Source organism: Empidonax traillii, unplaced genomic scaffold, assembly GCF_003031625.1.
Source record: "Empidonax traillii isolate 1590-97213 ecotype Southwest subspecies unplaced genomic scaffold, ASM303162v1 scaffold166:size2381449, whole genome shotgun sequence".
Classification (NCBI taxonomy): domain Eukaryota; kingdom Metazoa; phylum Chordata; class Aves; order Passeriformes; family Tyrannidae; genus Empidonax; species Empidonax traillii.
The window spans coordinates 484,074-510,060 of NW_020955359.1; the positions used below are offsets into that span (position 1 = coordinate 484,074).

At 45.1% G+C, this 25,987-nt stretch overlaps 1 protein-coding gene across 3 annotated transcripts in view; it reads left to right on the forward strand.

The window, feature by feature from the left end:
- Positions 1-20,209: 20,209 nt before the first annotated feature.
- The window catches only part of SMG1 (SMG1, nonsense mediated mRNA decay associated PI3K related kinase), a 58,742-nt gene continuing 52,964 nt past the window's right edge, over positions 20,210-25,987 (forward strand). Inside the window, exon 1 of one of the 3 annotated variants that reach the window (XM_027885407.1) lies at positions 20,210-20,362. In XM_027885407.1, coding sequence (XP_027741208.1) covers positions 20,274-20,362 — 89 coding nt within the window. In that variant the 5' untranslated portion in view covers positions 20,210-20,273. The remainder of the gene's footprint in view (positions 20,363-25,987) is intronic. The other 2 variants (XM_027885406.1, XM_027885408.1) reach the window with 2 other exon arrangements.

Consider the following 25,987-nt stretch of genomic DNA (forward strand, 5'->3'; position numbering starts at 1 on the left):
ACACTGGAGAAGTTCCTGTGGGAACTTCCCGTCTTGTGTGGGAGGGACCTCATGCTGGAGTAAGGGAAGAGTGTGAGTAGTCCTCCCCCTCAAGAAGGAGCAGGAGGAGATGCTCCAGACACCAGAGCAGAGATCCCTTCACGTCCTGTGGTGCCTGGCGAGGCAGGCTGTGTCCCGGCAGCTCGTGGGGATCCACGTGGAAATTGTTACAGACATGATTAAAGCAAGAACGTCTGGCTGCAGCCAGGCTAGGAACGAGGGAAAGAGTTCAGTGTGATGTTAAACCCCATAACCTGGCCCAAAGAGACCAGATGGACATCCTGCACTCCTTTCCCTGACATACAGCATGGGGAGTGCTTAGCTGAAGAAGCTGAAACAATTGCGTTTGAATACATTCCAAAACTAATTTAATACACGATGTCTGCTGGGACCCGGTGAGTCAGAGAGCTGTGATGGGACTCTGAATGTGCTGCAATTTATTTGTACTGAAGTTTAAATAAGATTGATGGAGCTATAAAGACATTATTGAAGAGACTTTGTGGTGGAGCCTAGGGGGAAAATGAAGCATAGCAACAGGCTTTTGATTCTGTAGGATCCTCCCACCTCTCTATGGGGTTGTGATGGTGGTAGGTCTTCGTTGTCTGGGTTTGGGTCCACAGGGAGCTGTGGGTGGCTGTAGGCTGTCGACAGTGCCTGAGATCTGTGAGAGTCACCACAGCTCTGCAAGGAGTTTTCCCAGGAGATGAGGGACGGCTTGTTGAGCTTGATATACTAGAATCACAGAATCACAGAACTGCTAATGTTGGAAGGGAGCTCTGGAGATCACCTAGTCCAACCCCCCTGCCAAGGCAGGGTCACCTGGCACAGGTGACACAGGAGCACGTCCACATGGGTTTGGAATGTCTCCAAAGAGGGAGACTCCATGACCTTCCTGGGCTGCCTGTTCCATTCTCTGCTTCCCTCAATGTGAAGAAGTTTTTCCTCATGTTGATGGGAAACTTCTTGTATTTTGTTTTATGTCCATTGCTCCTTGTCCTGTCACTGGGCACCACCAAAAAGAGCCTGGCACTATTCTCTTGGCACCCACCTTTGAGGTACTTAGATGCATAACGTTTAAGTCAGTTAAAAGTCAGACTGAATTTTCTGGTTTGATGGGACACTTTGTCAGGAACTGGCCCTGAGGAAGAAGGTTTGCAAACCTGGAGAGGTCTGAGGCCAGCACAGTGGGGATAACTTCTCAGCAGTGCCGATGCCTCTGCCCTGGAATGAACCCCACCAGCAAACCCAGCCAGGCTGGAAGCTGCAGACTGCCCATCTGCCACAAATGCTTTTGGAAACAGAGCAAAAGAAGCTGGTATAATAAAACTAGAAAGGATGATTGGCTTTGGTTTGCTTTCCAAAGATTAAGAAGCTCTTTCAAGTGTCTTGGGCTTCATTGATCACTCAGATATAGACCAGCATAGACAAGTACATTTACGATCCAAGATATCTCTAAAGGTCTTCCTCTATAATTCACAGCTGTGAGGCATCAAAACCCCAGCTTTTTTATGATGATTCATTCAAATTAAACCATATAGAGGAGCAGCAAATACATGTGGAGCTGTGGCAGTCTGCAACCAAAACCTGGGCATCCATGGCTCCCTGGCAGATCTGCTTTCCCGGTGCTCAGCACGCTTGAGTGGCAGGGATGGCCCAGGAAGGGTAATGAATGTTTACAGACATCCTATTTTGGCTAAACCCTCTCCATTCGGGTTTGTAAAAAGGTTTAGTGGCAGCTGCTGCCTTGATGTTTCCATGTGTGGCTGACACACACGGTATTTCCCGCTTGGAAATCTCTTTCCAAACACGCTGAAACTTCAGCTTCAGGGCAAGAGCAAGAAAGACCGGGGTTGCATCAGGATTTCCAGCTGGGATATTTCTGTCACTGCTGGATAAAAAGTGCTGAAACAGAAAGCTTTTGGGTAATTCAGAGTCTCCCTCTGCAACTGGGCGTGGGTGTGAGTCACCAATATGTTGACACATACTTATTTTAGTAAAATCTGGTGTTTGTTTCACTGGTAGTGTTGATGTACAAAAGGCATTGAAATTAAGTGCTGCATGTTAAAGATCAATTAGGTTTTACTGCCACTGAAAAAGACATCGGTATTTGGAAGATGTGCACCTACATCCCCCTCACACTCAGTGGGAAATTTACAGCCCAGTTGCTGAGAGGACATTTTCTCTGCAGTGAACTTCAAACTTTGGTTTCTAGCTCTGCTTTTCCTCCATTTGAGTATGTTATTGTGTGCAGAAAGGAGAGTCCTGGAAAGGGCAAACAGGTCAGTGCCAGCTGGGAACCACCCCAGCTCTTCAGACCTTGCTCCCTTCTCCAGGGGCATTTTCTCAGTAACCAAGGGAGCCAATTCACATCATGTGTGTGGGCTGCAGGTAGAAACTCATCACCTGCCATGAGAGCTGCACCCTGGGGTCGTTAACAACATCTTAAGGGGAGAAGGGAGGGCACCATCTTAGGTACCTTCAACGCGAGTGGTGTGGGATTTGCTGCAGAGGTTGGTAAGGCTGTTCTCAAGGGCTTTGTGCTGCTTTACTAGAAAAAGAGATGAAACTGGAAAATGTGTGGTAAACCTACTTGCCTGGGTTACCAGGAGCACTGAGATAAGCTTGTCCCAGTCCCCATTGGCATCCCTGGGGGTGTCACAGGGCCCTGCTGGTTGCTGGGGTACTCCTTTGCTGGTTTGAGGCAGGAGGCTCTTGCTGCTTATTTTTACTCAAGCAACTTTGTTTATCAGTTCCCTGTAATCTTGGGCCAGTGCTTTAAAAGAAAGTAGTATTTCCAGGAGTAAAACACATTCCTTTGATACATTCTTTGAAGTCATCCTTAAATGTGGGGTGGCACCTGCCTGGACTTTCCTGTTGCTATGGTTGGTGTTGCAAGGAGGTGAAGGAGACTGTTGCTCAATGCCTGTGACTAATCAACCCTCCCTGCTCCCGGTTCTTGCCAGGAGCAGGCTCCCCCAATCCCACTCCGGTCCTGCTGGAACCCAGGGTGCTCTGTGTGAGCAGACCTAGGCCAAAATACCCCTGGGGAAAGGAAGTTCGGGGGCTCTTTTCACCCTGATGATTTTGCTCATGTGGCTAAATTGACTGGAGAGGGACTGTACACATGGAGGAAGGGTGTGCTCAGGAAATACCTTGCAGCCAAAAGAGAGGAGAGGTGGACCAAAGGAGGTGATTCTTGCACTGAATCAGTTTAATGGTGTGCTTTGCACTGTGCCTCCAAAAAAAAGCTGAAGTGGCCCAATTCAGACAGGACTGAGCTGGTGGAGAGAGGAGGCTCTGCCCTTGTGGTGAGGGCAATGTGCTGGGGCCAAACAGGTAAAATTCAGGGCTCCTTCCTGCCAATTCTCTCTTCTGGACCTAGAAATTCAAACACTGCTGCATAAAGTATATGGGCACCTTTTCCTGTGTTTTGGTTTTTGTTCTCTGCCATCTCTGTGTGAGGACAGATGCAGACTGGGTTTGGTACAGACTTGCTATGAAAGTGATTTCAGCAGCTGAGAACAACAGACTGGAGAGACAGAGGGAGTTGTATGCTCTGCCTCGTGTTTGTAGCAGAGTTGTAAATGTCATTTGTCATTTCCAATGGTGTGCATGATTTTGTCAGTTTAATCAAATTGCTCCTTTTAACACTAGATTTGCCCAGGGGCTGCTTTCCATTCCTTCTTCTGCTGGGCAAGGATTCAACACGGGCAGCGATGGGGTCATTCTGCTGCCTTCCCACAAGGGATGTGCTGCTAAGACCTGTGCCCAGCTTTGGCGAAGGCTGGGGCTGGACACATGGGAGCAGTGCTGGTCCCTGCCCCGATGCTGGTCCCTGGGGAGGCCTGGAGGAATTCACCTGGTTGGTCATCCACGGAGTCTGCAACGGCAGGGAGGGCAGCAATAAGGAACTTGACGTCACTGGCTACGGCTGCTGGCGCTGTCTCGCCTGCCGGGGACTATTTTTAGCATTATCTCAAAAGTGCCTCCTGGCCGGGTTTAGTTGCTTAGCAACCGCCGCGCCAGCGTGATGAGGATGGGAGCAGGCGTTGTTAATGCACACGTGCGGAGATTTCCTCGCGGGTCCCTCCCAGTCACTGCCCGAAAATCACGCAGCTCTCAGACCTGCGGGGCCGCGGGTTTCTGCCCCAGCAGCTGATGTCCCCTGCCTGCGGAGGTGACAAACTCCTTGGCTCGTGGGGGTCTTGCATCCCCTGTCCTGCACTCACCCCTCTGGCACGGCAGAGCCTTTTTCCCTCCGGGTTTGCTGTGTTTGGGAACAGGCATCAGAAAAAGGGCTGGGGCTCAAAATATGCCTCTATGGAAGTCCCCAGCCCACAGCCAAGGAAACGCGGTGCACCAAACCTTGGCGGGATGCTTTGTTTACTCTTTGGTGAGCCATTTTACTTTCAGATGATCTGTTTTCTCTGGCATATATAGAATTGCATGTGTCTAAAGCTGCCTACCAGGATATTGGTGTGTGAGAGGGGAATTATGTTTGTTGTAAAGTCAGTGATACCCTCAGTCATAATCAGGGCTCTCAGAAGACAAAGGGAGTTATTTTCTCACATTCAAAAGTTTGGTACTTAAATTACATCTGCGCAAATTGATTGCTGAGCAGCAGCAATGACCTGAGAGTGCTGACCAAAGCAGTGAAAAGCAGGTGTGTGTTTCTGCCACGGTCCCAGAAAGGCAATGGAGAATCGAGTGCTGCTGTCTCTGCTCCCAGTCCTCTGCAATTACAGCCAGCTTGTTTTTGCTGTCTGGCACGTGTCCTGGCTGAATCAACCCAGCCTGCGACCGACTGTCTGCACAGGCATGCCCCGAGGTGATGCTGGAAAGGTTATTCCTTGGCTTTTTCTCCTGTTAGTCACATTAGTGCTTGTGCCCATATTGATTCTTTTCAGACATTGTGCAATGCTAAAGCAGGTAAAGCCCCTCCACCCTCATGAGAGAGTGGGAGAACAGCTTTGTGTGTTTTTCTTCAAAACAGCTAAAGCTATAAACCTATGAGTTTGCCATCACAACCCCTTGCTGGGCCTTCTGAGTGTTTAATGAAACACTTTCTGCATTCAAATTCCAGGTGCCTCTCGCTCTGCCACCTGCTGCCAGCTGCTGCTGACCTGGGCTTTGCTGCAGCCCGGTCTAGGCCTTGTGGTTTTTTTCCTACGTTGTAAAATAAATTTGAAACAAGAAATAATGTTTAGGTGGTTTAGGACAGAGTTTTATCCTACTACTTGTTTGCATAATGCTCTTTACTTTGGCAAGCATGTCAGGAGTGGGAAAGGAAATGAATGTCATCATTTGTCACACAATTGGTAATGTTGCATATAGAAAGGTAAATGCCAAGGGTGCATATGCCATTTTATAAATAAATGCTTCTGGCAAGGAAAGGCGTTTTCTACCCAGTTATGTGCCCTTTTGGATGTAAATGTTATGTATGTGTGGTAATATTTGGCCATCTGCTGATGACAGTAAGAACTGCACGGGCATGGCGGGAGGGAGCCCTTTCACACTGGCTGCTGCTGAAGCTGCAGCCAGGAGGGGGACCCGGGGGACCCCAGAACCCTGGAAGGTGCTGGGATCTGCTCCACAAAGTGCGAGGGGGCTGACAGCCTCATCCGGACTACTTGGCATCAAAGGAAAATTAATCCAGGTTTGAGCTCAGCGCCTTGGTCTGTAACAGTATCTGTGGGCGGCGAGTAGCAGCTGACCTTGCTGGCCCGTGGCGAGCTTGTTGCGTTCAGTGGCTGGAGGTGTTTGCCTGATGTCTGTAACCTACCGGGTCAGGGACCACACCCCAGAACAAAATCAGGGTCTAACAGCTGGATGAGGGAGGAAAGGGAGAGGTGTGAGGAGAAAGAAGGGGAAATGAGGACAAACACAAAGTGGAAAAGGTCTAAATTAAAAGAAGGTGGGAAAGTTGGTATTGTGCTTTCCAAAAAAAAAGGTTGTGTAAAGGGATGTGATTTTGCAGCCTGCCCCGTGGAAGGCACTCAGGTGAGCTCCAACAATATCTGATTATCTGATGCTCCTCCTATCAGAAGGAGGTCTCTGAAGCTCTAATCCCTGGCACCCCAGCAGGTACTGAGGTGGTGTTTTAGGTGGTGAAAAAGTAGGACTTGGCTTTTAAACCCACTGAAACATAGTGAGTCAGGGAAGGTTTCTAGAAGAGAGATTAAAAAAATAGCACAGCCATTTTCTTTTGTTCTTTCCCAAACATGTTTGTTACATCTCTTTCTGCTCAATTAACCCTGAATTTTCTCAGCACAGCCAGAGTTTTGCCCTGCAAGCCCACCCTCAATAGAGTCAGGCAGCTGGCATTGTTATGCCACAAGTCCCACATGTACCCACACTGAGTCTCTGATGTGGGCCGTGGGCTGGGAGGACGTCCCACAGCAAGAGATAGAACTGGGTAAGAAAATGCATAGCAGGGGTGCAGAATCAATGGAGTTCAATACGAGTAGTGTCCCCATGCTGGCCAGTGCTGAGGGCCTCCAGCATGTGGAGCAGAATTCAGGGTGTGCTTGCTGCTGGTCTGGTCTTTTTGGGGGAGAAGGAGAAATTCTCATGTCAGAAGTTATTGTCTGAACCCCTAGTCCCTGGTTCAGCCTTGGGGTGATTGCACTGCTGCAATGAATTTGTGTCAGGTGGGGACTCTGATTGCATCTGTAAAAAATATGTAATTTTTTTACTTTCAGCTGTCATCACTTTGAAAATCACTTCTATATTTGACAGGCAGTGTATTGACTTGCTTCTGCTCATTTGCTTTCCAACTCAGTTTTTCATTTCACATTTCTCAATGTCTCACCAGAAGCCATTCAAGTCTGTGCTTTCTCTGTGACAGGGCACATCCTCACACTCGACAATTTTGAATATATTTTGGACAAGAGATGTTGGCTGCAAGGCTTACAGCTTGGCTTTTTATAAAGACGCCAGCAACTTGCACAATCTGGATCCAGCTGCTGTTTCAAACAAGTGCAGCCCAGAATATATTGTGGAGCTCAAGCTCAGTGTTGTTTTGCTGCAGCACTATGTTTTTGTTTTAGTTTAGAGTAAAAAACATACTTGATATGTACTGAAGGAACTGCTGGAGATGTCATATAGAAGAGCGAGGTACTTGTGTTAGAGGCATGGGGACAACATGCCTGTTAGGAGACCCTGTAGGGGAGAGCCTGACTTCCAGGAGTTGGATGTTCCTTTGAACAAAAATCCTGTGCAATTCCTTCACCCTGCTAAGTGAAAAGCTTTGTGCTCTCCCTTACCACAGTCCTTAACTGCAAGTGAAAATCTTTCCACACATGGCTGAGATCTGTCTGTGACCTGCAATAGCAATTGTATTCCCATTTCCTCTCTTATTTGATAGTTTAATAATATCCTGAGTAGCACTTAATGCTACTGTTACACTTGCCACATCTGGTACAGAATGAATATTGATCCCTTACTAAGATGGAGGTTGGGACATTCATGAATACTTCGTTTTATGCTGAGTTTGTCGTTGATTTGTTTAGTGTTCCCCTTTCACACCTTCAGTTTCAATTAAACAAAAAACCAACGCTGAAAAGCAAAGAGAAGAGAGAAGGCAATTTCTGTGGGCTCACATTAGTGTTCCCAACTTGTCCTTCTTACCTGTAGCTCTGCTGGAGTCAAGTGAGGCATAGAACCCCTGCCACTGGGTCAGGCTGGGCCATATTCATCTTTATGCATTGAATCCCCTCACTTCAAGGAGAGTATTTGACCTCTGAAGAGCCTGAACCACCCCCAGAGCCTGGATGGTACAGGTGCACCCCGTGTGTTTGCCATGAGAAATCTCTGAGCTGTATTTCAGGCTGTTGCTCCCTGCTCCAGAGCTGGCTGCACTGCAGCAGCAGCAGCAAAGGACACCCCGTGCTGCTGAGCTGCAAGGCTGAACCAAAGCAGACACAGAGTCATTCTTGCCACAAGACAAATGGTATTACTCACACAACGCGAGCAAGATCTATGCCAGGGCTTATGAAGACTGTCAGCTTTGCTCACGTGGATAAAAGGCATTGAGGAAATCCCCCCTGCTTTTTTGATGTGTTGCCTCTTCTGGGACTGGCTCTCACACTGAATGTGTCCTGAGCTCTCCTCAAGTGCTGTGTATTTAATTGGCTTCCCAGGCAGGCACCCTGCACGCCGTGGTCTGTCTTGTTGGCAGCCTCAGAGATATTTTGCCATTGTTCTGTTTCGCTTGGCACACAAGTGTCTGCACACAGTGTCCAGAGTAGCCAGGTCCAAGTCACTGATGACATCATGGGCTCGGGAAGAAAAACTTCCTCAGGGAGCAGGGGCAGCATGTGCAGCTTTGGGCTAACTAAAACACAAATCCACTGTTTTGTGCAGCAAATGAAAAATATGCTCAGAAAGATCAAGGGGAGTAATAATGTTGACTGCTAGCAGAGAATGCACTGGCTGAGCCCAAAGTCAGTGTGGTTGTACTTCCCACTGCCCAACAATTACAGCTGTAGAATGAGCCCAGCTCTCAGGAAGTTCATCCTCAAGCCTTGGTAGTCCTTTCCCTCTCACAGGGGCAAACTGTGGTCCAGAATGACCTGCCAGGATTCAGCAGCAGCTGACCTAAAGGCAGAGAGGGGTCCTGTCTTGGAATCCATCACTTCCAGACTAGAGCCTGCCAAGCCCCAAGTGCTGACTGTGGGTTCTCTTTTTTCTTATTTTTCTTTATTTTTTTTTTTTTTTTAAGCTGACTGCTGGTAGTGAACTGTAAAGCCCTCTCTGCTGACACTGCTGCAAGAGGATTCATAGGCTTCTTCTGGTTTCCAGGGAATACTGCAAATCCCAAGGCAAGGGCAAGTTAGCAGGGAGGGAGGGAGGAGGAATGTGGCTAGAGCTATTCAATGGCCCTGGGAGATTTGCATCTGTTAGCTAATAACTAGAGTAGGACAACAATGGAATTAGTTTTAAATCACCTAAACAATCAAGGAGCAGTTACTTCCTTTAATTATAAGCAAGATGAGTGAAACAATAGGATGTAATCTCAATAATACCTCTACCAACGCAGCTATGATTTTAATTTAATACAGAAGTGACAGAACTTCCTGCACGGAGATATTCTGCCTGGAAATACTCTGCTATATCTTCACCATTGACTCAATAAACCATGGTATGGATTTTGCTTAATACTCAGCACTAAACTGAAAAATAAACCAGGGCCCTACACTTTGTTTTTAAATTATAATCCCAAGTCTGTATGGCAGTATCTGTTATCAGTGCCAAAGTTCACTGGGAGAACCTGGCACTAAATCGAATGATGATCTGCCTGTCTGGGTGTTACTTATTAATAATATTTTTTAGATCCTCCAAGTATTGCAGTTCCTTTTCAGAGCACAGAGCCACAACAGGCTCTCCCTGAAGAGGCTGAGGACTCAGGAAGGAAGATGTGAGGGGAGCCTTCCAGTACTCCTGGTCTGGTGGAACTTATCAAAATCTAGATAAATAGAAAGAGAAATGAGAGCAAAAGTAACAGCTGGATTATTTGACTGCAGGCAAGCTGGTGAGTGGCACAGCTGGAGAACAGTTTTGGCTTGCTGCCTCCTGCTTTTTTGCCTTTGTAGTTGCAGATTTTTTTTTCCCCTAGTATTTTTAGCATTATTCCAGTTTGGTAGCATTTAACCTTGTTGCTGTAATAACTACTGCAGAAATTGTCATGAGGGAATTTATTCTGTCTTTGTGAGTATGTTTGCACTGTATGAAGTAAAGAAGGCCTGAGGCAAGCTATTGAAGAACAAGGGAAAGACAAAATATTGACTCAACAATTCAGTGAGCATCATCTGCCCAGTGTGCTGAACAAGGCAGGAGTCCTACAAGAAAAATCTCCCTTGATCAGGGAGATATCTCAAAAGGCAAAGAGACAGGAGGACTGGAGACAGCTGCATGGCCTAGAGTAAGCCTGATAATTTTTGAATATTTGGCTTCACAGCATATGAATATATAAACCTCATATAGGTAGGCAAAGGAACTGATATACCCAGACATATATCAGTGATAGTGTAATTCCTGGTGTTAGTGGTTTAATTTATTCTTGTCTTGGTGCTTGTTGCTTTTATTTAGAGCAGCCCCTTCCGATGTCCTGAGTCACTTCAGAGAGGAGGACATGAGGATCCAGCTTTAGCTCCTCCAGGCAGCTCTCTCAGTCCCATGCCTGGGTTGTTGTCAAGGAGATATATCTCTGGCATACATCTTCTCTGTGGTTTCTCTTCTTAGTACGCTTTCCCATTGCTATGGAGACTATCACAAACTCATTTAGCAACTCCCAGTGCCCCACGAGGAATGTGTATTTCATAACTCACTGCTCAGAACAAGGGGTGTTGTTAAATTTTTGGCTGCTCACCTGCATGTCCAGCCTGGTTATGCCAGGGACTGCCTGTGCTGAGCCCTTCTGAACTGACACAGCACAGCTCTAAGGGCAGGGCTACAGAAAGGTGTCTTCAACGGGCACAGTTTGGAAGCTGAGGCAAATCTTACATGTGGGAGGTAGCCCACTGCTTGCCCTGGCTACTTGGCACAGCTCTCCAAGTCCAAAAGCTTTATTCTCCAGGTCTTCAGCTGGCATCCTGCTGAGTTCTCATGCCATTGCTGTCTCTGATAAGAGACCATTTCAGATCAGGGAGTAAGTGTTTGCATGCTGTAGGTGAACAGAAGCTCTGGAGACCCTAAGGATTTCCCAGGAATTTATTTTGAGAAGACAAGGGATGACTATTAAAAGAGAAGTCTCTAAACAGCAGGAAGAACTGAACTTGCTGGTTTAAGAGCAGAAGCAGCCCATGAACTGGAGGATCAGGGCAGAGAACACAGGTATAGTGGTATTTCATAGGTACTACATCACAGCTCCACATGCTGCCAGTATCCTGATGCTGCAGATGAAGACTGCATCCCCCTCAGGGCAGCACCTGAGTTTGTGTCAGTCAAGTGGTGGCACTTTGACTCCCAGAGAGCTGTGGGGGCAGCTGCACTGGAGACAGCAGGATCCCACTGGTAGAAGTGACACCAGCAACCTGGAGAAACCTGACTGAGTGCTGGCACTGTGCACTCACACCACTGTGGCCAGCACAGAAGTGTAGGCTCTACTGAGAAAACCAAGACATAAGAGAACTTATCATTTGGGGTTTACAATAGCTGGAACAAGGAAAGCAGTCACTCCTGGGCTGGAGGGCCAGCAGCAGTGGGTCTGAGCACACCAGTGTCTTCCTTCTGAGACAGGAGGGAGAAAATCCTTCCAAACCGGCCCAACAGGGACTTGGTACCATGGGAAAACTCTTTTCAAAGTGGATGCAAGTGGGCAGGCAAAAATAAATAGGGCAGCCTTTAAAATAGTAAAGTTCCATGTTCAAGGTGGGAATTATAGCTCTGTGGGTCATGCTGAGATGGTAGGTGAGGCTGCAGTTCTCAGCTCCCTGCCCTATTCCCCCACTCCAGTGCACAGTCTGACATATTAGCATAATCCTCAATTCCAGTTTGCATTAATATGTTGGTCTATGCCCTGCAGTAACTCGGGAGCAGCTATACTGTCATTTGGCTACTGGGGTTAGAAGGCCATAGCAGGACTCTGAGATGGAGACAGTAACTCCGTGACCTTCGCTGGGTAAGTCAGAGCTCACTCGTGTCCAGAGATCTGTAAGTAGCTGGATAGTCTGCAAATCTCCACCTTAGTGCTACACTGAGCCATAAATATTCAGCAGGTACTAAGAGCAGCTGAACCCAGCTAAATGTATCTACATATATAAATAAAATGAAGTAATTAATCAATTCTGTAATTTTACAAAAATGTACATCAAATTTACATATTTTACTGAGGCTCATGATTTGTAATGAGGTGGGGTTTGGGGAACAACCCAAAGGAATCACGCATACCCTGTCACTTATGCAAATCACTCTCTATTCACTGATTTATAAAATCAGTTAGTTACACACTAAACTGCTTTAAAATGCTAATGTGCATCTCCTTGGTGTGTACTGGGCTATTTCTGGCTCAGCACAGTGCAGAGCTGGGCTGGTTTAGGAGGTGTACCCCGGAATTACCCTCTGCGTTAGGGAGCCAACACGCTGTAGCCGATGTACCGACAGGCAGTGGAGAAGGAAAAGAGGAGGGAAATGCATTAGAAATCTACCCTGAGTAGCTGATTTCAGTAGGTCTCAGCAGTGACAGGCTGCTTTTTAATTGGCTTCAGTGCCACTTTTAATCTTGTGAAATTTAGAAGTTAAAGGATATATTTCATTCAAACTTACATTTTTTTTCCCCACTCAAATCCCAGATTTAAACATTGTTATGTTGATCCAGCTAGTGTCCATAGAAATCTATGTGTGTATGCACCACACACGGGATTGCATTTCAGAGGGTTAGCTATGCCTGAACAGCAATTACCTGTGCAGCTCTGGCTCATACTGCTACATTTCTCAGTGTCACTTTTTTGTCTCATCATGGGTTTCTTCAGGGTGTTTAAAGGCTTGGCTTGTTCTTTGGCTGTGCGTTGGTGAAAGCGTACAGCCAGGATTTATGGATTTTTGAACATGCCATTATGGGTTTGGTGGACTGGCTCTGCGTGCTTGGAGCTAAATTCCATTTATCTGGAGAGTAGGTGTTTAACTAATGGGCACATCAGACATGGAATAAATGCGGGGCAGCTTCTAGTGTCAGTGTTTTACAAAAACATCTGAATGAATGAGCTGAGAGAGCAAAACATCGACTGTTTTTATATTCAGCGAACAGAAATAACAAGAAAAAGCACTATGATGAAGCACTATCTTGTGCATTACTGATTATTTCAAGGCTAATTTTATTCATTTTGAATGATCGCTGTATCTGTTAAGACTGAGGAACAACGAGTTCAAGGAACTTGAATTAAGTAATTGCAAACCATAGGTTGAAAACAACCCAATTAATACCTCAAATAAGAATTTAAAGGAACTTATGTGAAAGTAAACAGTAAATTTATGTCATTTCTTGTTTTTCCAGCTGAATGAAAGGCTGGTCATGGCTGCCAAAAGGCTCGTGTGCATTGGCTGCACGAGCTGTGGGTAAGGATGATGGTGGTGCCACAGGGAACTGTGTGAGAGTGCAGTGTAAATGTGGTCTACAAAAACAACGAGAAAGAGAAGGAGAGAGATGTGCTTTGTTTAAGGGCTTGTTCTGTTTCAGATGATGGTGCTCCCACTGACTTCAGAGTTCTTGAACTCTTCTATAGCAGAATTATTACACTTTATGTTATGCTGTGCTCCAAATCCCAGCCAGATCAAGGTCTTACTGTGCTAAACATAAGGAGAGATCTCATTTCTGCCTGGAAAGATTTGCAATATACAGTGCTTTATAGAATAACACGTTTTTACAGGAGAATTCACAAGTACTGGGGAGTAAGGAGTATCATTTCTGTGTAAATGACAAAAAAAAAAAGAAAAAGGTAAAAGAACATGTCAACAGGGCACAATGAGATCTGCTGTCATTCTTTCATTTATTTCTGATTAAATCCTTGGAGCTTCCTCTGTAAATATGCCAAAACTGAATGAAGGCTGCAAAAGCAAAACTTGCAAACTGGAGAAAAAGTCAGAACTCAGGTTGACCAGGAATAATGTATGCTTTTTATGTACAAAGCCACATGCTATTTTTTCGTCCTGGCCTGGAGATGAGTCAAAGCTGCTTATGGAAGGAAGCTGTGGTTTGTGAAGCTGTTGTTAGAGAAGCTACAAATTGTAGTGATTTACACGGGGCACTTCAGGAACATGATTTGTGGTTACAATGCACGTATGTTATTTGGGAAATCAGATTCTCTTTTACATAATGCTAGACAGCTCTCCCACACCAAGCTTCTCACAGGCTCAAATGAATACTGAGTCTTTGCACTGAATTCATCTGGCATTAAAAGGCAATTTACTCTCCTTTGGTTCAGCTTGAACTGTGTCATTGTTCAGACACGGACACAGCCTTTCTCACAAAAATAACATGCAATAACAACTATGCAGGTGAGATTTCAACCAAGTAGTGCCTGGGGCCTCAATTTTCCCTGTGGAGGCTTTGAACCTTTCTGGGTTTGCTCTGGATAGTGCCAGTGACTGGGGCCACAGAGATGCCTGTCCCCTACAGTGCCAAGCAGAAGAACCCTGGTTGAGCTGGAGCAGAGAAACTGCTGCTGCTGCCTGAGGTTACCCTAGCTGTATCCACATGCCACAAGTCTATCCAAAGCAATTTGTTTTCTGCTCATGAGTATTTTTCCACCCTGTTAGCATGTTACCTTGCAAACATCCAGAGATGAGAAAGATTTTGTCTTTTTAGCTGGTTTCCTATGGAGGCAGAGATTATGTGGTCCCTTGGCCAGCTGATGAGCCATGGGTCCTCCAGGAATGACTTTTTGTCCGATTGCCAGCTTTGTGGTCCAGCACCTCTCAACTTGTGAGTTTCCACAGAAGTGCCCTTCAGAAGGGCTGTGAGAAAACCTGAATGGGACTTGAGAAATGAGTGCAGAACTGACAGGTGATCTGGTTGTACATCACCTACAAAATTAGTCCCATGGAAGACTGTCTGGGTCAGGGCAGTGAACTCTGAGGGATAAGGACCTGCTGCATAAATCTCTCTCACTCTGGACTCATGGCCCCTCTCTTTCATGCTCTGATACTGTGTTTTTTTCTCATAAAGGCTGGTTATTGAGCTGTCACATGAAGTATGACTCAAGTGACATCTTTACTGATCTCATCAAAGTCTTTTCCAGAGGCTTCAAGGAAAGATGGAGAGATAAGGACTTCGTAATGCTGAGATCTGGAACATATTAAAAAAACAGGTAGGAAAATAAGCCTAGAAAAAGCAATTAAAATTAGAGAAGATTAAAGGATAAATACCTTGGGGGAGTTTACTGTATGTTTCACTTCTATTTGTACTGCACCTCTTAGACCAATTTTTCTTTTCATTTTCATAGCACTCCACTATCAGCAATAAGCACCAAACTAGGCTAAATTAACAAGTTGGATTCATTACACCATTCAAACAAATTTCCCTGGGCTTATTATGCCTTAAAGGCTTGGTACTTTCCTGGTAGCCTCTTTCAAATTACCTTTTCAATAAACATGACATAAACTTGGGTCTGTAGAGCATGAAAATTTATGTGCGAGAGCAGCTATTTTAACAGGTGGAAATTCTCAGATTCACCAGAAAGGTGAAGCATCAAGTGCACTATTAATTTTTCAAAAGGACTTCACAGTGTAATAATCCTGTGCTGCTGGCATCCACGGTAAAAGACAAGTGCTTCTTGCTCCAACTGTGCCTTTCTCTGCAGTGCAGTGCAGCGCACGCCAGCTCCACTCCTGCCTGTGCAGCGTTTCATAATGTGCAAGTGCTCGTAAGCCCCGATTCAGCCTTTCACTCTTGCAGAATGCAGTGTTTGTCACTGGGCTTCTGCCCAGGCTCTCCAGAAATAATGCAAGCAGCACGACTCTCCCCACAGCTGCCGGTCTGCACAGCCAGCTCTTGTAGCAGCGTGAACTGCTCTGCAGCCACGCTGTGTGGTTTGCAGGTAACATCTCGGGCAGGACCTTGGGCATGGCCCTGTCGCACTGAGCAGAGGAGAGGGAGCTGCTGCTTGTAGCGCAGATTTTAGCTGGTGTGAGTAAAAGCACTCTTGATTGTCAGCCAGCGCTGTCTACACATCAGACATTCAACTGTTCCACGAAGTTTGATTTTCAGAGATGCTGAAACATTTTTGTAACCAAGTTGCTATGATGGTGTCAATTTAACTACGCAACACGCTGCATGCAGGTAATGACTTTCCACTAAGGCATCTCATGTGGATTCCAATGCTGCAGTTTCTGCTCTCCTGAAACCAGCATGGAAACTACTGCTTCGGGCTGTCTCTCATTTTTCACCCTGGATGAAATTTAACAAATGCAACATATGTGATTGTATTGACAAAAACAAAACAAAACAAAAACAAAAAAACCCACCAAAAAAACCCCCAACAAAAACCAACCAAAACAAACAAAAAAAAACCACAAAAAACAACCTTTCCATAATTTTTCCTTTTACTTTCAAGATCTAAATATTTAAAGGTCTGCAACTGCTTTAGATTACGTATTTGTCAGGTCAAAGTAACTGCAACAACTACTTGCTTTGAAACCAGTCACTTAAATGGAAGTGCTCAGTTTGTATAGTATATATCACTGTTGCTGGTAACACATAAATTGTGTGTAGGACATTTAAGGAAGCATAAAGTTAATAAACAGAAAATGAAGAAACAGCTTATACACACAAACAAGGACTAATATAGCTAACGATGTGATAAATCTATGACAGGATGATGTCTGTGACAGGAACTCAAATATTTACTCACATATTGTATATAATGCTACTTACCTAGGACATGTAAAATGCCTTGAAGATGTATTAAACATAAATTCAGTAGAGCAAAGATGCAAGTCCTAAGAAAGGTAATGTTTTGTATTTGTTGCAATGTTGTAGAGGAATACTGTTCAGTAAAAGATACCCTCTAAAAGACCTTGAGGAAACGGAGCAGATGGTTGCATGTGCTATCCCACTTAAATTTAAAGTGGCTTTATAAATACTCAGAAAAAAAAGAAAATTAATTTTTTTCTGTAGTCTTTTAAGTAAAGAAAAGGAGGCAAAAGATGATTTTTATTAGTATTCAAATCGGTATTCCAAAATACAAGATTAACTTTTTCACACTAAAATGATTTTCAACACAAAACTGTAGGATGGTTCAATATGCCCTGCAATCAGGACTAATTGTCCGTTGAATTTCTGTATTAATACACACCACGGGATAAGGAAAAATTCCAGTTTGGGATGAGACAAGGTAGGCCTCAATAGGGACTGCATCTTGGTGATGGACAGAATCCCTGCTGGGCAGTACAACCTCCACAGCTCCTTGTACCTGCCGACATTTTTAATGAAGAAAACAGTGGGAGTCCTGGGGGACCTCCTGTGCACGCGCTGGCGGCTGTGCCTGCGCCGCAAGCACAACATGTTCTGGACACCCTGGGCTCCTGATGCCTGCACAGATTGGCCATGCATCACATGTGCTTTGAGTCTGCTGTGTCCAGAAAATAGTCTGTGGGACCATTCAGCTGAAAATCTGCTCAGTTATTGATAAAAGCAGGATTCTGCCATCAAAACAGCAGAATTGGCAGGTATGGGGAATACTTTTCTAGGAATCCTATATAATTCTTACGAGGCATCCACCTGAAATATATAGACTACAGGATCTTGGCGACTGGTTCTTCTCTGCTCTAGTTAAATACTGTTTTGCTCCTTGGCTTCTGTCCTATTTCCAGAAGAGGAAATAGCATGTCTTTTCCTCTCATGGTGGGTGATTGTTTTTCTCTCAATCTGTAGCTTTGTTATGGATCAGAGGGAGCCAAGGGCCACGAGTGACTTGCAATCCTCAGCACATGCTGGTTTCTCTAGACATACTGCTTAGTAAGGAAATAAACTAGTGAGGGGTAAAAGATGCAATATGTTGCTTACACATTGAATATATACAGTCTGCACTTGATTCCAACTAAAAATAACACTCAGATTAATAGAGCTTTCTTTGATATATTAAGTAAAGAAACCATTACCATGAATTATAAAGCGGGAAAAGTGTGGTTCACCAGTGTCTGTCAAAATAGAGTTCTGTGCTAGGATGGACGTGGACAGGTTGATGGAGTGCACTGAGCGTACACCCAGGAGTGAGACAGGGCACAAATCTCTGCGAGTGTCATTGACTCTTTCTGAAATTTAAGGCAGGTCTTTTAAGTCCATATATCTCTATTTTGAGAGGGTCCAGATTTAAACAATTTATTTTTTAGCAAGACTCAAGAATGTACAGCTCCAGCTGATGTCTGTGCTGGCCACTCAATATCCAAAACTGAACTCCCAGATTTGAGGATTGAAAATTAGAAGGCAGTTCCAAAAATGCTGGCCTCAGATTCCCTGGGCCTCTTAATTCCTAGCGTGATATCTGAATGCCCTTATCCATCTTTGGCTGATTGAAATCTGCCACTGAGAAAATTCTATAGGAATAATTATTGCTCTATCTCACAAATCTTGATGAGCTTTTAAAAACTATTATCTATAATACCATTAAAATTTCACAATATAATCATCCTTGCAGAAACAAATCTAGTATATCTTTTATTTTGGCAGTTATATAAGATTTTACAGATTTAAGGCAGTGCACAACAGCCGTTTAGAAAGCTGAACATCACTGATCCATTTTACAAATAGAGACAACTGCACTCAGAAGAGAGATCTGCATTAGACCACACAGACTGCAGCAAATTCACCACTAGAATACAGGATTTCTAATACAAAATTTACTCTACTGAACATTAAATCAGTGGCTCTTAAACCCTTGCTATAAGCAGGCAGTTGTTGTTCATTGTAGCCACCTTGCTTTCTTGCCTCCCCTTGCCAAATTAATTTGAAATGTAGTTAAATATACATTGCTAGTATTACCTTGTCCCTCAAGTGATTCACATTGTTACCGCTGGGATATTACTCAGTTAGGAAACAAAAAAAATCACCTGCTGCATCACTAGGGCAGAGGATATGCTCAGCTTAGTTGGAAAGGGTCAGCAAATTTGCAATAGGTGTTGTTGCTCTACGTACAAAAAAAAAAAAAAAAAATTGTGACATATTGTGTAATTCTGGATGGCCATCTCAGTTATAAAGGGCAGAAAGAAAAGATCTGTCATAGCTTACGGAATTGACTGGTTTTGCAAAACTAATTCACTCAAGATACACAAACATAACGTCAGTTGAAACGCAGTCTGATGGGCATGAGGTCATTGTGCCAAAATGTCACTATGTCGTGATGAAGCCTTGTGGTTTTGGTTTTTTTTTTGTCCCGAAATTGATTTTGAAATCTCCACATTTTGCACGCGTTGTTCGTGGACTGTAAGCCAACACGACCATGTCAGCAGGATGAAGGCTGCCCAGCAGAGTCCAAGGGAGGCGGCAGTATGCCATCTGTCTTAGTGAAGTCTCCAACAGAACCGCGGTGTATTAAGCACAGGAGAATTTCAAAAGTCTCCTCAGGTCTTGCAGTGGTCTCAAACCTCAGATTTGTAATTAAAAAAAAGAATTTGATCTACCCAGGTCTCTTTGCTGAATATCTGACTCAATTATTATATTTTTTCATAACTAAGGGAATATTCTGCAGTCAGGAACTGGATTTATAAAATCAGCTAATGTCAGCTTCCAGGGCTTGCAGGAAAGAGGAAAAAGAAGGCCTTAGGGGTTTGCTTAGTGTTTAGTGTGGGACCAGTGTTGAACATCAGACCTCTTCCTGACAGTCATGCACGGGCGATGAGGTGTCCTAATGGGGAGAAACGTGGGGATGAATGTGTTCCCATTCAGAGGGACACAGCTCACTGCAGACTCCACTGAGGCTTGGGGAAGCATAAAGGGGGGATGTGTCCACATTCTCTCCACAATGGGAGAGGGCAGCAGACAAAAGTCCTCCCTCTAGCCCCGCTCAGAGCCTGGGAGCCCCAGGTCCTCTCAGGGCTCGAGGACCCTAGGCTTGCTTCACAGCCTGGGAACCTTGGCCCCTTAGTGCCCGGGGCTTAAGATGTGCCAACGGAGGCTTAGGTTGGACATTAGGAGGAATTTCTTCACAGAAAGGGTGATTAGACACTGGAATGGGCTGCCCAGTGAGGTGGTGGAGTCACTGTCCCTGAAGGTGTTAAAGGGAAAAACTGGACGGGGCACTCAGTGCCACGGTGCGCTTGACACGGTGGTGCTCGGTCCCAGGTTGGACTCGATGGACTCAGGGGTCTTTTCCAACCTCATTTACTCTGTGCTTGCGTGCTCCTCCACGCTGCCCTCACACCCGGCTGGCGAAGGGCTGGCAGCGTCCCCTCTCCCTCCCCGGGGCGGTGCCTGGGCCGGGGACCCCCCGGGCGGGAATCCCGCGGCGGGCCCGGCGGAGGCGGAGCCGCGGTGCCTCGGCCCGTGCCCGCCCTCCCGGCGTGCCCCGCGGAGGGGCGGCTCATGTCCGCCATCCCGGCGTGCCGCGCGCCCGGGCAGCAGCCGGAGCAGCCGCGGCGGCCGCGTCCCCTCCCTGCGCTGTGAGACAGCAGCACCGCCCGCCCAGCGCCGCCGAGCAGCCGCCGCCCGCGCCTCTCTGCCCGCGTCCGCCCCGCTCCCCGCCGCTCCTCCCGCCCCTGCCCCGCGCCGCTGCCCGGCCGGCCATGCCGTCTCGGGCAAGGTAATGAGCCGCAGAGCCCCGGGGTCTCGGCTGAGCGGCACCGGCAGCAGGCAGCACTACCACCCGCGGGGCTGGAATGACTGGCAACCCAGGTGGGCAGGGCCGGGGGGCGCGGGGGGTCGGGGCTGGCGGAGCGGGGCGGGCGGCTCGGCCGGGCCCCGGCGCCGGGCCTGGGGGAGCGGGGCGGCGGCGGAGCCACTTCCTGGCGGCCGGGCCTAGCGCGGGCGGGCGGGACGGGGCAGGGACGGGGCTGTCAGCGCCCGGCGCGGGGGCAGCGCGCCCACCTCCCCCCGGGGCCGCCCGGCTCCCGCGGCCTGCGGCGTGCCCGTGCCCGCTGGCTGCCTGCGGGCAGCGCTGCCCCCCCTGCGCCTGCGGGGCGAGGCCGGGGGCTGCGGTGCGGGCAGCGGGGGTGGGCTCGGGGACGCTCTTCGCAGCCTCGTTTTTTTTCAGCTGGCAGGCGACCAGGGGAGAGCTGAAGCTGCGGTAGAACTCGTAATATTTCGAGGGTTAACAACGTAGTACGGGGCCATTCTATTTATTTATTTATTTATTTATTTATTTATTTATCTATCTGGGGAGAATAGTCGATCTGTATAAGCTCCAGCCTACTTACAAGGTGTTTTACAAGGCTTTAGGTGTATTTTTACCTGTCACTTTTTAGTAAGTAAAATTCGAAGTCCATTGACTTCTTTAGGTATGTATAGAGAGTATATTTCAAATCTTGTTTCCTTCTAATGTGTCTGATGCCAGTGTATTTGCCCTACTGCTCAGCCTTGCTATTTGAAGAGTCAGAGTTATCATGTAGAAATTGTAAGTAAATTTGGTGTTTCTTAATTTATTTTTTGAGGTATTTAATGAAGGTCTTTTAGTGTTTTTGTAAGTGTAGCGCAACATGGGATCTTTGTATAAACTTTCCAGCAAAGAACAGAGTGCCATGTGCTTGGCAGTGTACTGACAGATGATAGTCCCAGTCTCATGCAGTTTGGGCTGGGAAAATTGAGAGGATGGGAAGGTAGATCTTAAGAAACACAGATGTAACTTCAGCATTTACTGTGAAAGAGGCTTTCCTTTTGCTTGAAGAGTGCTAGAGGCTGTTCAGTTCTTAATGGTGTGTGGGGCATGGTTATTTAAATTCTAATTTCTTCTGTAATTGAACTACTAAAAACTTATTAACCTCGTTAAAGGTTTTCTTAAAGCCTGTAGACTTTTTGGGGGAGAATTAAGAAGTCTAGTCTCTCACATACTCCTTAACTACTACCTTGCTTCAAGTATGTGGGCTGCAGTCTGGAATTCTGGGCCCTAACTCGTGACCTTCCCACCTAGAAGAAGTTGGATGTGACTTTTCAGTGGGTGGCTTCTATAAATGCATTCTGGTTGGATATATCAATTTGTCATGAATGTGAGAGTGTAGCTGCAGAAAGGCTTTTTCTGGTAATAAGGATGGTTTAAGAAGTTAGACTGTTACCTCTGTGTCTGGCTCCGGTCTGTTCCATGTGCTGTGATCTGGTCCCTCCTTAGCTCTCAAGTACAGCTGTTGTAAACAGAGCTGCTAAAATAATTATCCACAAAGCCACAGCAGAAACAAAACTCTGAAAGCACTGGAGAAAGTGTGGTGGCCTAAGGGAGGCTCACAGCGTGGACAGGGCCTTGTTCTGTTTCCATCACACTGTGTGACCAAGAGCTCCTGCTAAGAAATAGCTGACACTTCCACACTGGTCCTGTCACTTTTCAGAATGTAACTTTATCTTTTCCTTTAAATATTATAATTTTTTTTTATTCTGGTGAGGGAGCCCAGGAATCAAAAATGTTCACACAGTCCCAAATACTGTGTTTTCCTCTGTGTTTTATGCTCCTGTTTTTCACATCTCAGAAAGATGACTTTGCTGATGGGGAGCTTCTTGTGATTCTACACTGCAGACTTAAAGGAAAATGCAGAGATTAAATCAGTTTTTGTTGATTTGGTGTTAACTAATTTTTAAAAGTTATTCATATGCACAATTGAAAGGACATCTGTTACCTAAAACTGACAGTGTGTGTTTCTTTGATCACTTGGAATATGCTCTTGGACAGTTCCCACAACACAAATATACAAATATTCTTTCCTTCCCCTTTCTCTTCTGGTTACTTGTAGTTTCATTTACTTCAGGTGATGTTGCTGGCAAATGCTTTCTTGCAGGGTGTGGAAGAGGGGAGGGACATGACCAAAGTAATGAAAGCTGTGAAAATTGTAATTGTTTCAAGTGTCTAAAGGCAGAAGAAGGAACTGCTGATGCAGGGGTGTAGGATCAGATGGATTGTGTTTTCAAATGCACATTTCTGTGTGTGTAAAAATTACTAGATTGATTTTCATTACTAGGTTCAGATTCTTCTCAGTTTTTAGTGATTCTAATCACCATTGGGGCTTGGGGTGAAAATGATGTGAAACTTAAAGTTTTTGAGAGTAGATGCTTTTTTAAGGGACAGTGCTTTTTAATTAAAATTTGATTTTTTTTTTAAATTTGTGCCTCTGTGTCAGATGCACGTGGATTGGTTTTCCAACTGTGTGTATATTGATAGAGCTGTGTATTACAGAGGAAGAAGCTGTCCTGAGATATAAGGGCATATTAGTTTGTGCATTGCTGTGTACCAGACTCTAAATTAATAGCCACACAAAAACTTTGTAGATAAATGTTGAATGTATGTGGCAGAGAACAGTGAAACTTTTTTTGAGAAGGCTTGATAAGATTTTGTTCCCCTTTCTTCTAATCTTTACAGGTGTCTAGACCTTCACTTTCTTTTCTTTTCTTTTTGTTTAGTAGGTCTTACTGCATTTTGCTTGTTGCAACTTCTGGAGCAAAAAAATAAAATCATGTCAGGGTGCAGGCCTTATGTGTGAACAGAGTTAATTTGATAGAGTACTAGAGGCTAATTATGTAGTGAAACAAGCAGTACTGCTCTTTGGTAGGAAACGCAGGAGTGTGAGTGCAGGGTAGCAGGTTAGCAAGTGCACCATGATATGCTTAGGTGAAAGTGAGAACAGGAATATAAGATTTTAATGAACAGGACTTCTCCATCTCTCCCATCATAAATGCAGTTAGCAGGAGAGTAAGTGGGAAAGTGTAAGATCTGTCACATCTGAGCAGAGTTCCAGAAGTGTCCTGTTAGGTTCAATACTGAATTTTATTTTTGAAAATGACATGTGTTCTCATGCAATATAAGTCAGTGGTATGAGTTACTAATTTCTGTTAGCATGGTGCTTGCCACACCAAGTTACTGCCTGGGCCCAGTGAGTCTAGACATGAGACAAGACAGTAAAATGTGGGTCTCCTTCCAGGTAGCTTATGGCCTAAGCAGGAGAGCATATTGGCTGGAGCGTTGAGACTGAGGACAAGTACCCTGTCTTTAATTAAAGACAGATCAGGAGGCATTGGCAGAGAGTAAAGAAACTCATCAGAGCAAATGGCCCAGGAAAGGGATGTTTGGAGCAGTTGCTTCCAGTTTCTTACTGGCTGTGAAGGGCAGAGGCATGTCTTTTACAAAAAACAAGCACTCACTGTGGATTTTGTCTGATCATAGTGCTGGATCCATGGAGTGAATGACGAGCAGGTGACAGTAGTGGGTGCTGTGTATGAGAGAAGTGGAGACAGAGACTCTCTCTCTTCTGTGTTTACATGTACAGGAAGGTATACGGGGAAAATGTTTGTTACAAATAGGCTGAAACCTTGGTTTGCACAGGTGAGAGACCTGAAAGTTGGCAACACAGAGGTGTTTGAGGATATTGTTGAAATTACCTGAGAATGGGTGTGTAGAGTCATGTAGGGTGAAAGTTGATAAGACTTCTGTCCCTTCAGGGGTAATTGAGAGAGAGGAGAGAGCAAAGACTGAGATACAGATATGTACACAGGGAGGGAGGGAGAGAAAGATAGTGATGTGGAAGTCAGAGAATGGGATGCCAGTGGAAACACTGGAAAGAGATTCAGTGGACTGCCCGTGGGAGATGCTGAGCAGGAATGGGTTAATTTGTAACCATAATTCTCTATCTCCTTTCACATCTGAGTGAATATGCTGATAATGTTGAGAAAGTGTGAGATCAAAGACCTTTTTTTTGTTTTTTGGGAAAATGGAGGAGCTGAAATTTGTAATGTGGAAACCTTTGTTTTTAATGTGAAAACAGAGGAGAGCGAGTTGTGAGAAAGATGAAAGAAGATGAAAGTGTGTCGGTGGAAAGGAGAATAAACTTGGAGTGCAGATAGTTTTCCATACAAGAATAGCCATACTAGATCAGACCAATGATTTAGCTAGCATATTATCCTGTACCCAGAAATGGCTATCAGAAGATACCTATGGATCAAGAAGAGGATGTACATATGATGCCTTTCCTTGACGTTTCCTTCTAATGTCCATCACAGGACAGAGTGAAACTGGTGAGCTACTGTGTAAGAATGGAGTGATGCAGAATCAAGAGGTGATTTGAAACGCTACTGTGATTGCAGAATTGCAGTAGGAAGATAGTTAATTAGTTGTTATTTCATTAGTAGAAAACAAGGCCACTCGACACAGGAGTAGAAACAAAAGTAGGCTTTGGAGTGGGCTCTGCCAGGTTTAGGCTTGGCAAGGTAGACCAAGTCATGAGAAAAGACCATGGCGAAAGGAGGCTGTCACGGCTCTGCCTGCCAGTGGAAGAACAATTGGAAACTTGGTGGGAGGCTGTTAATTTGAGTGGATACAGTGACTCCTAAATTTACCAACTGAAAATTTGTCAACCCGTTTCATTGAAAGGCTAAAGTACTTGCTTAAAGTGAGCTGGGAGTTTCTGAGGTTTCAGGAAAGGGAGAAAATCTGGGGTCTTTGTAATTGTCTGGAAAATTTGCACACGGTGAAGACACCTTTAAAGTTCATACCAGTGAAGGTGCAGTGCTGAACTTTGTTGTTTGACATCGCTGAGGTGAATGTTGAAGGCCCAATTGTATAAGGATTTTTACAATCCTAGTTGACTGTCATGAATGAACAAAAACTTATAGTAAGGCTTTGCCTCTTGAGTAGCATAGTCTATTTTATAAATAGTCCAAGCAAGTGCTCAGCAAAGCAGTAGATGTGATGGCACTGTGAATACTGAATGAGAAAAAGAGTCTTACTGTCTATATCTAAAAATGAATTTGCTTATAGTGCAAAAGGGAATAATATCTGCCAATCAAACCTAGTGTCAACTTGTGCTTTTGCCCTATTCTCACAGTGCAATTTTCTTCTTGTTCCAAATTGATAATAAAATGTCTTAGCATTCTCAAGAGAATAAAATGTGTGTCTATGTCTTTAATTCCAATTGGTTTTGAAAATATCAGCCCTCATGGTCTGGCTCTTCCAGTTGTACTGAGGCTGAGCCATATTTGACAGTAGCAAGCCTTCAGGACAGCTTAAGTAACAACTGCTTTTCAAAAGGTTTAGCTCTGTTTTTCCCTTTTGGCTTCGAGATGTGTTTGAGTGTTTTTCCCTGAATTTATTTACCAGTTCTAATCACAGTTTTCTCTTGAAGAGTCAAAATGAAAGACTTTTTCTCAAGAACATGTGGTGTTCATCCTTACACAAACTGTAGTTAATTTACAGAAATGACCTGCCCTGCCTTTTTAAAAAATAATCTAATGAACCATCCAAAGCTTAAAGTCAAAATACTAGATCTTCAGAGTTTGGTTAGGGAAAACTTGCTGTAAATAATTTGTTCAACTCAAATATACTCGAGTTGA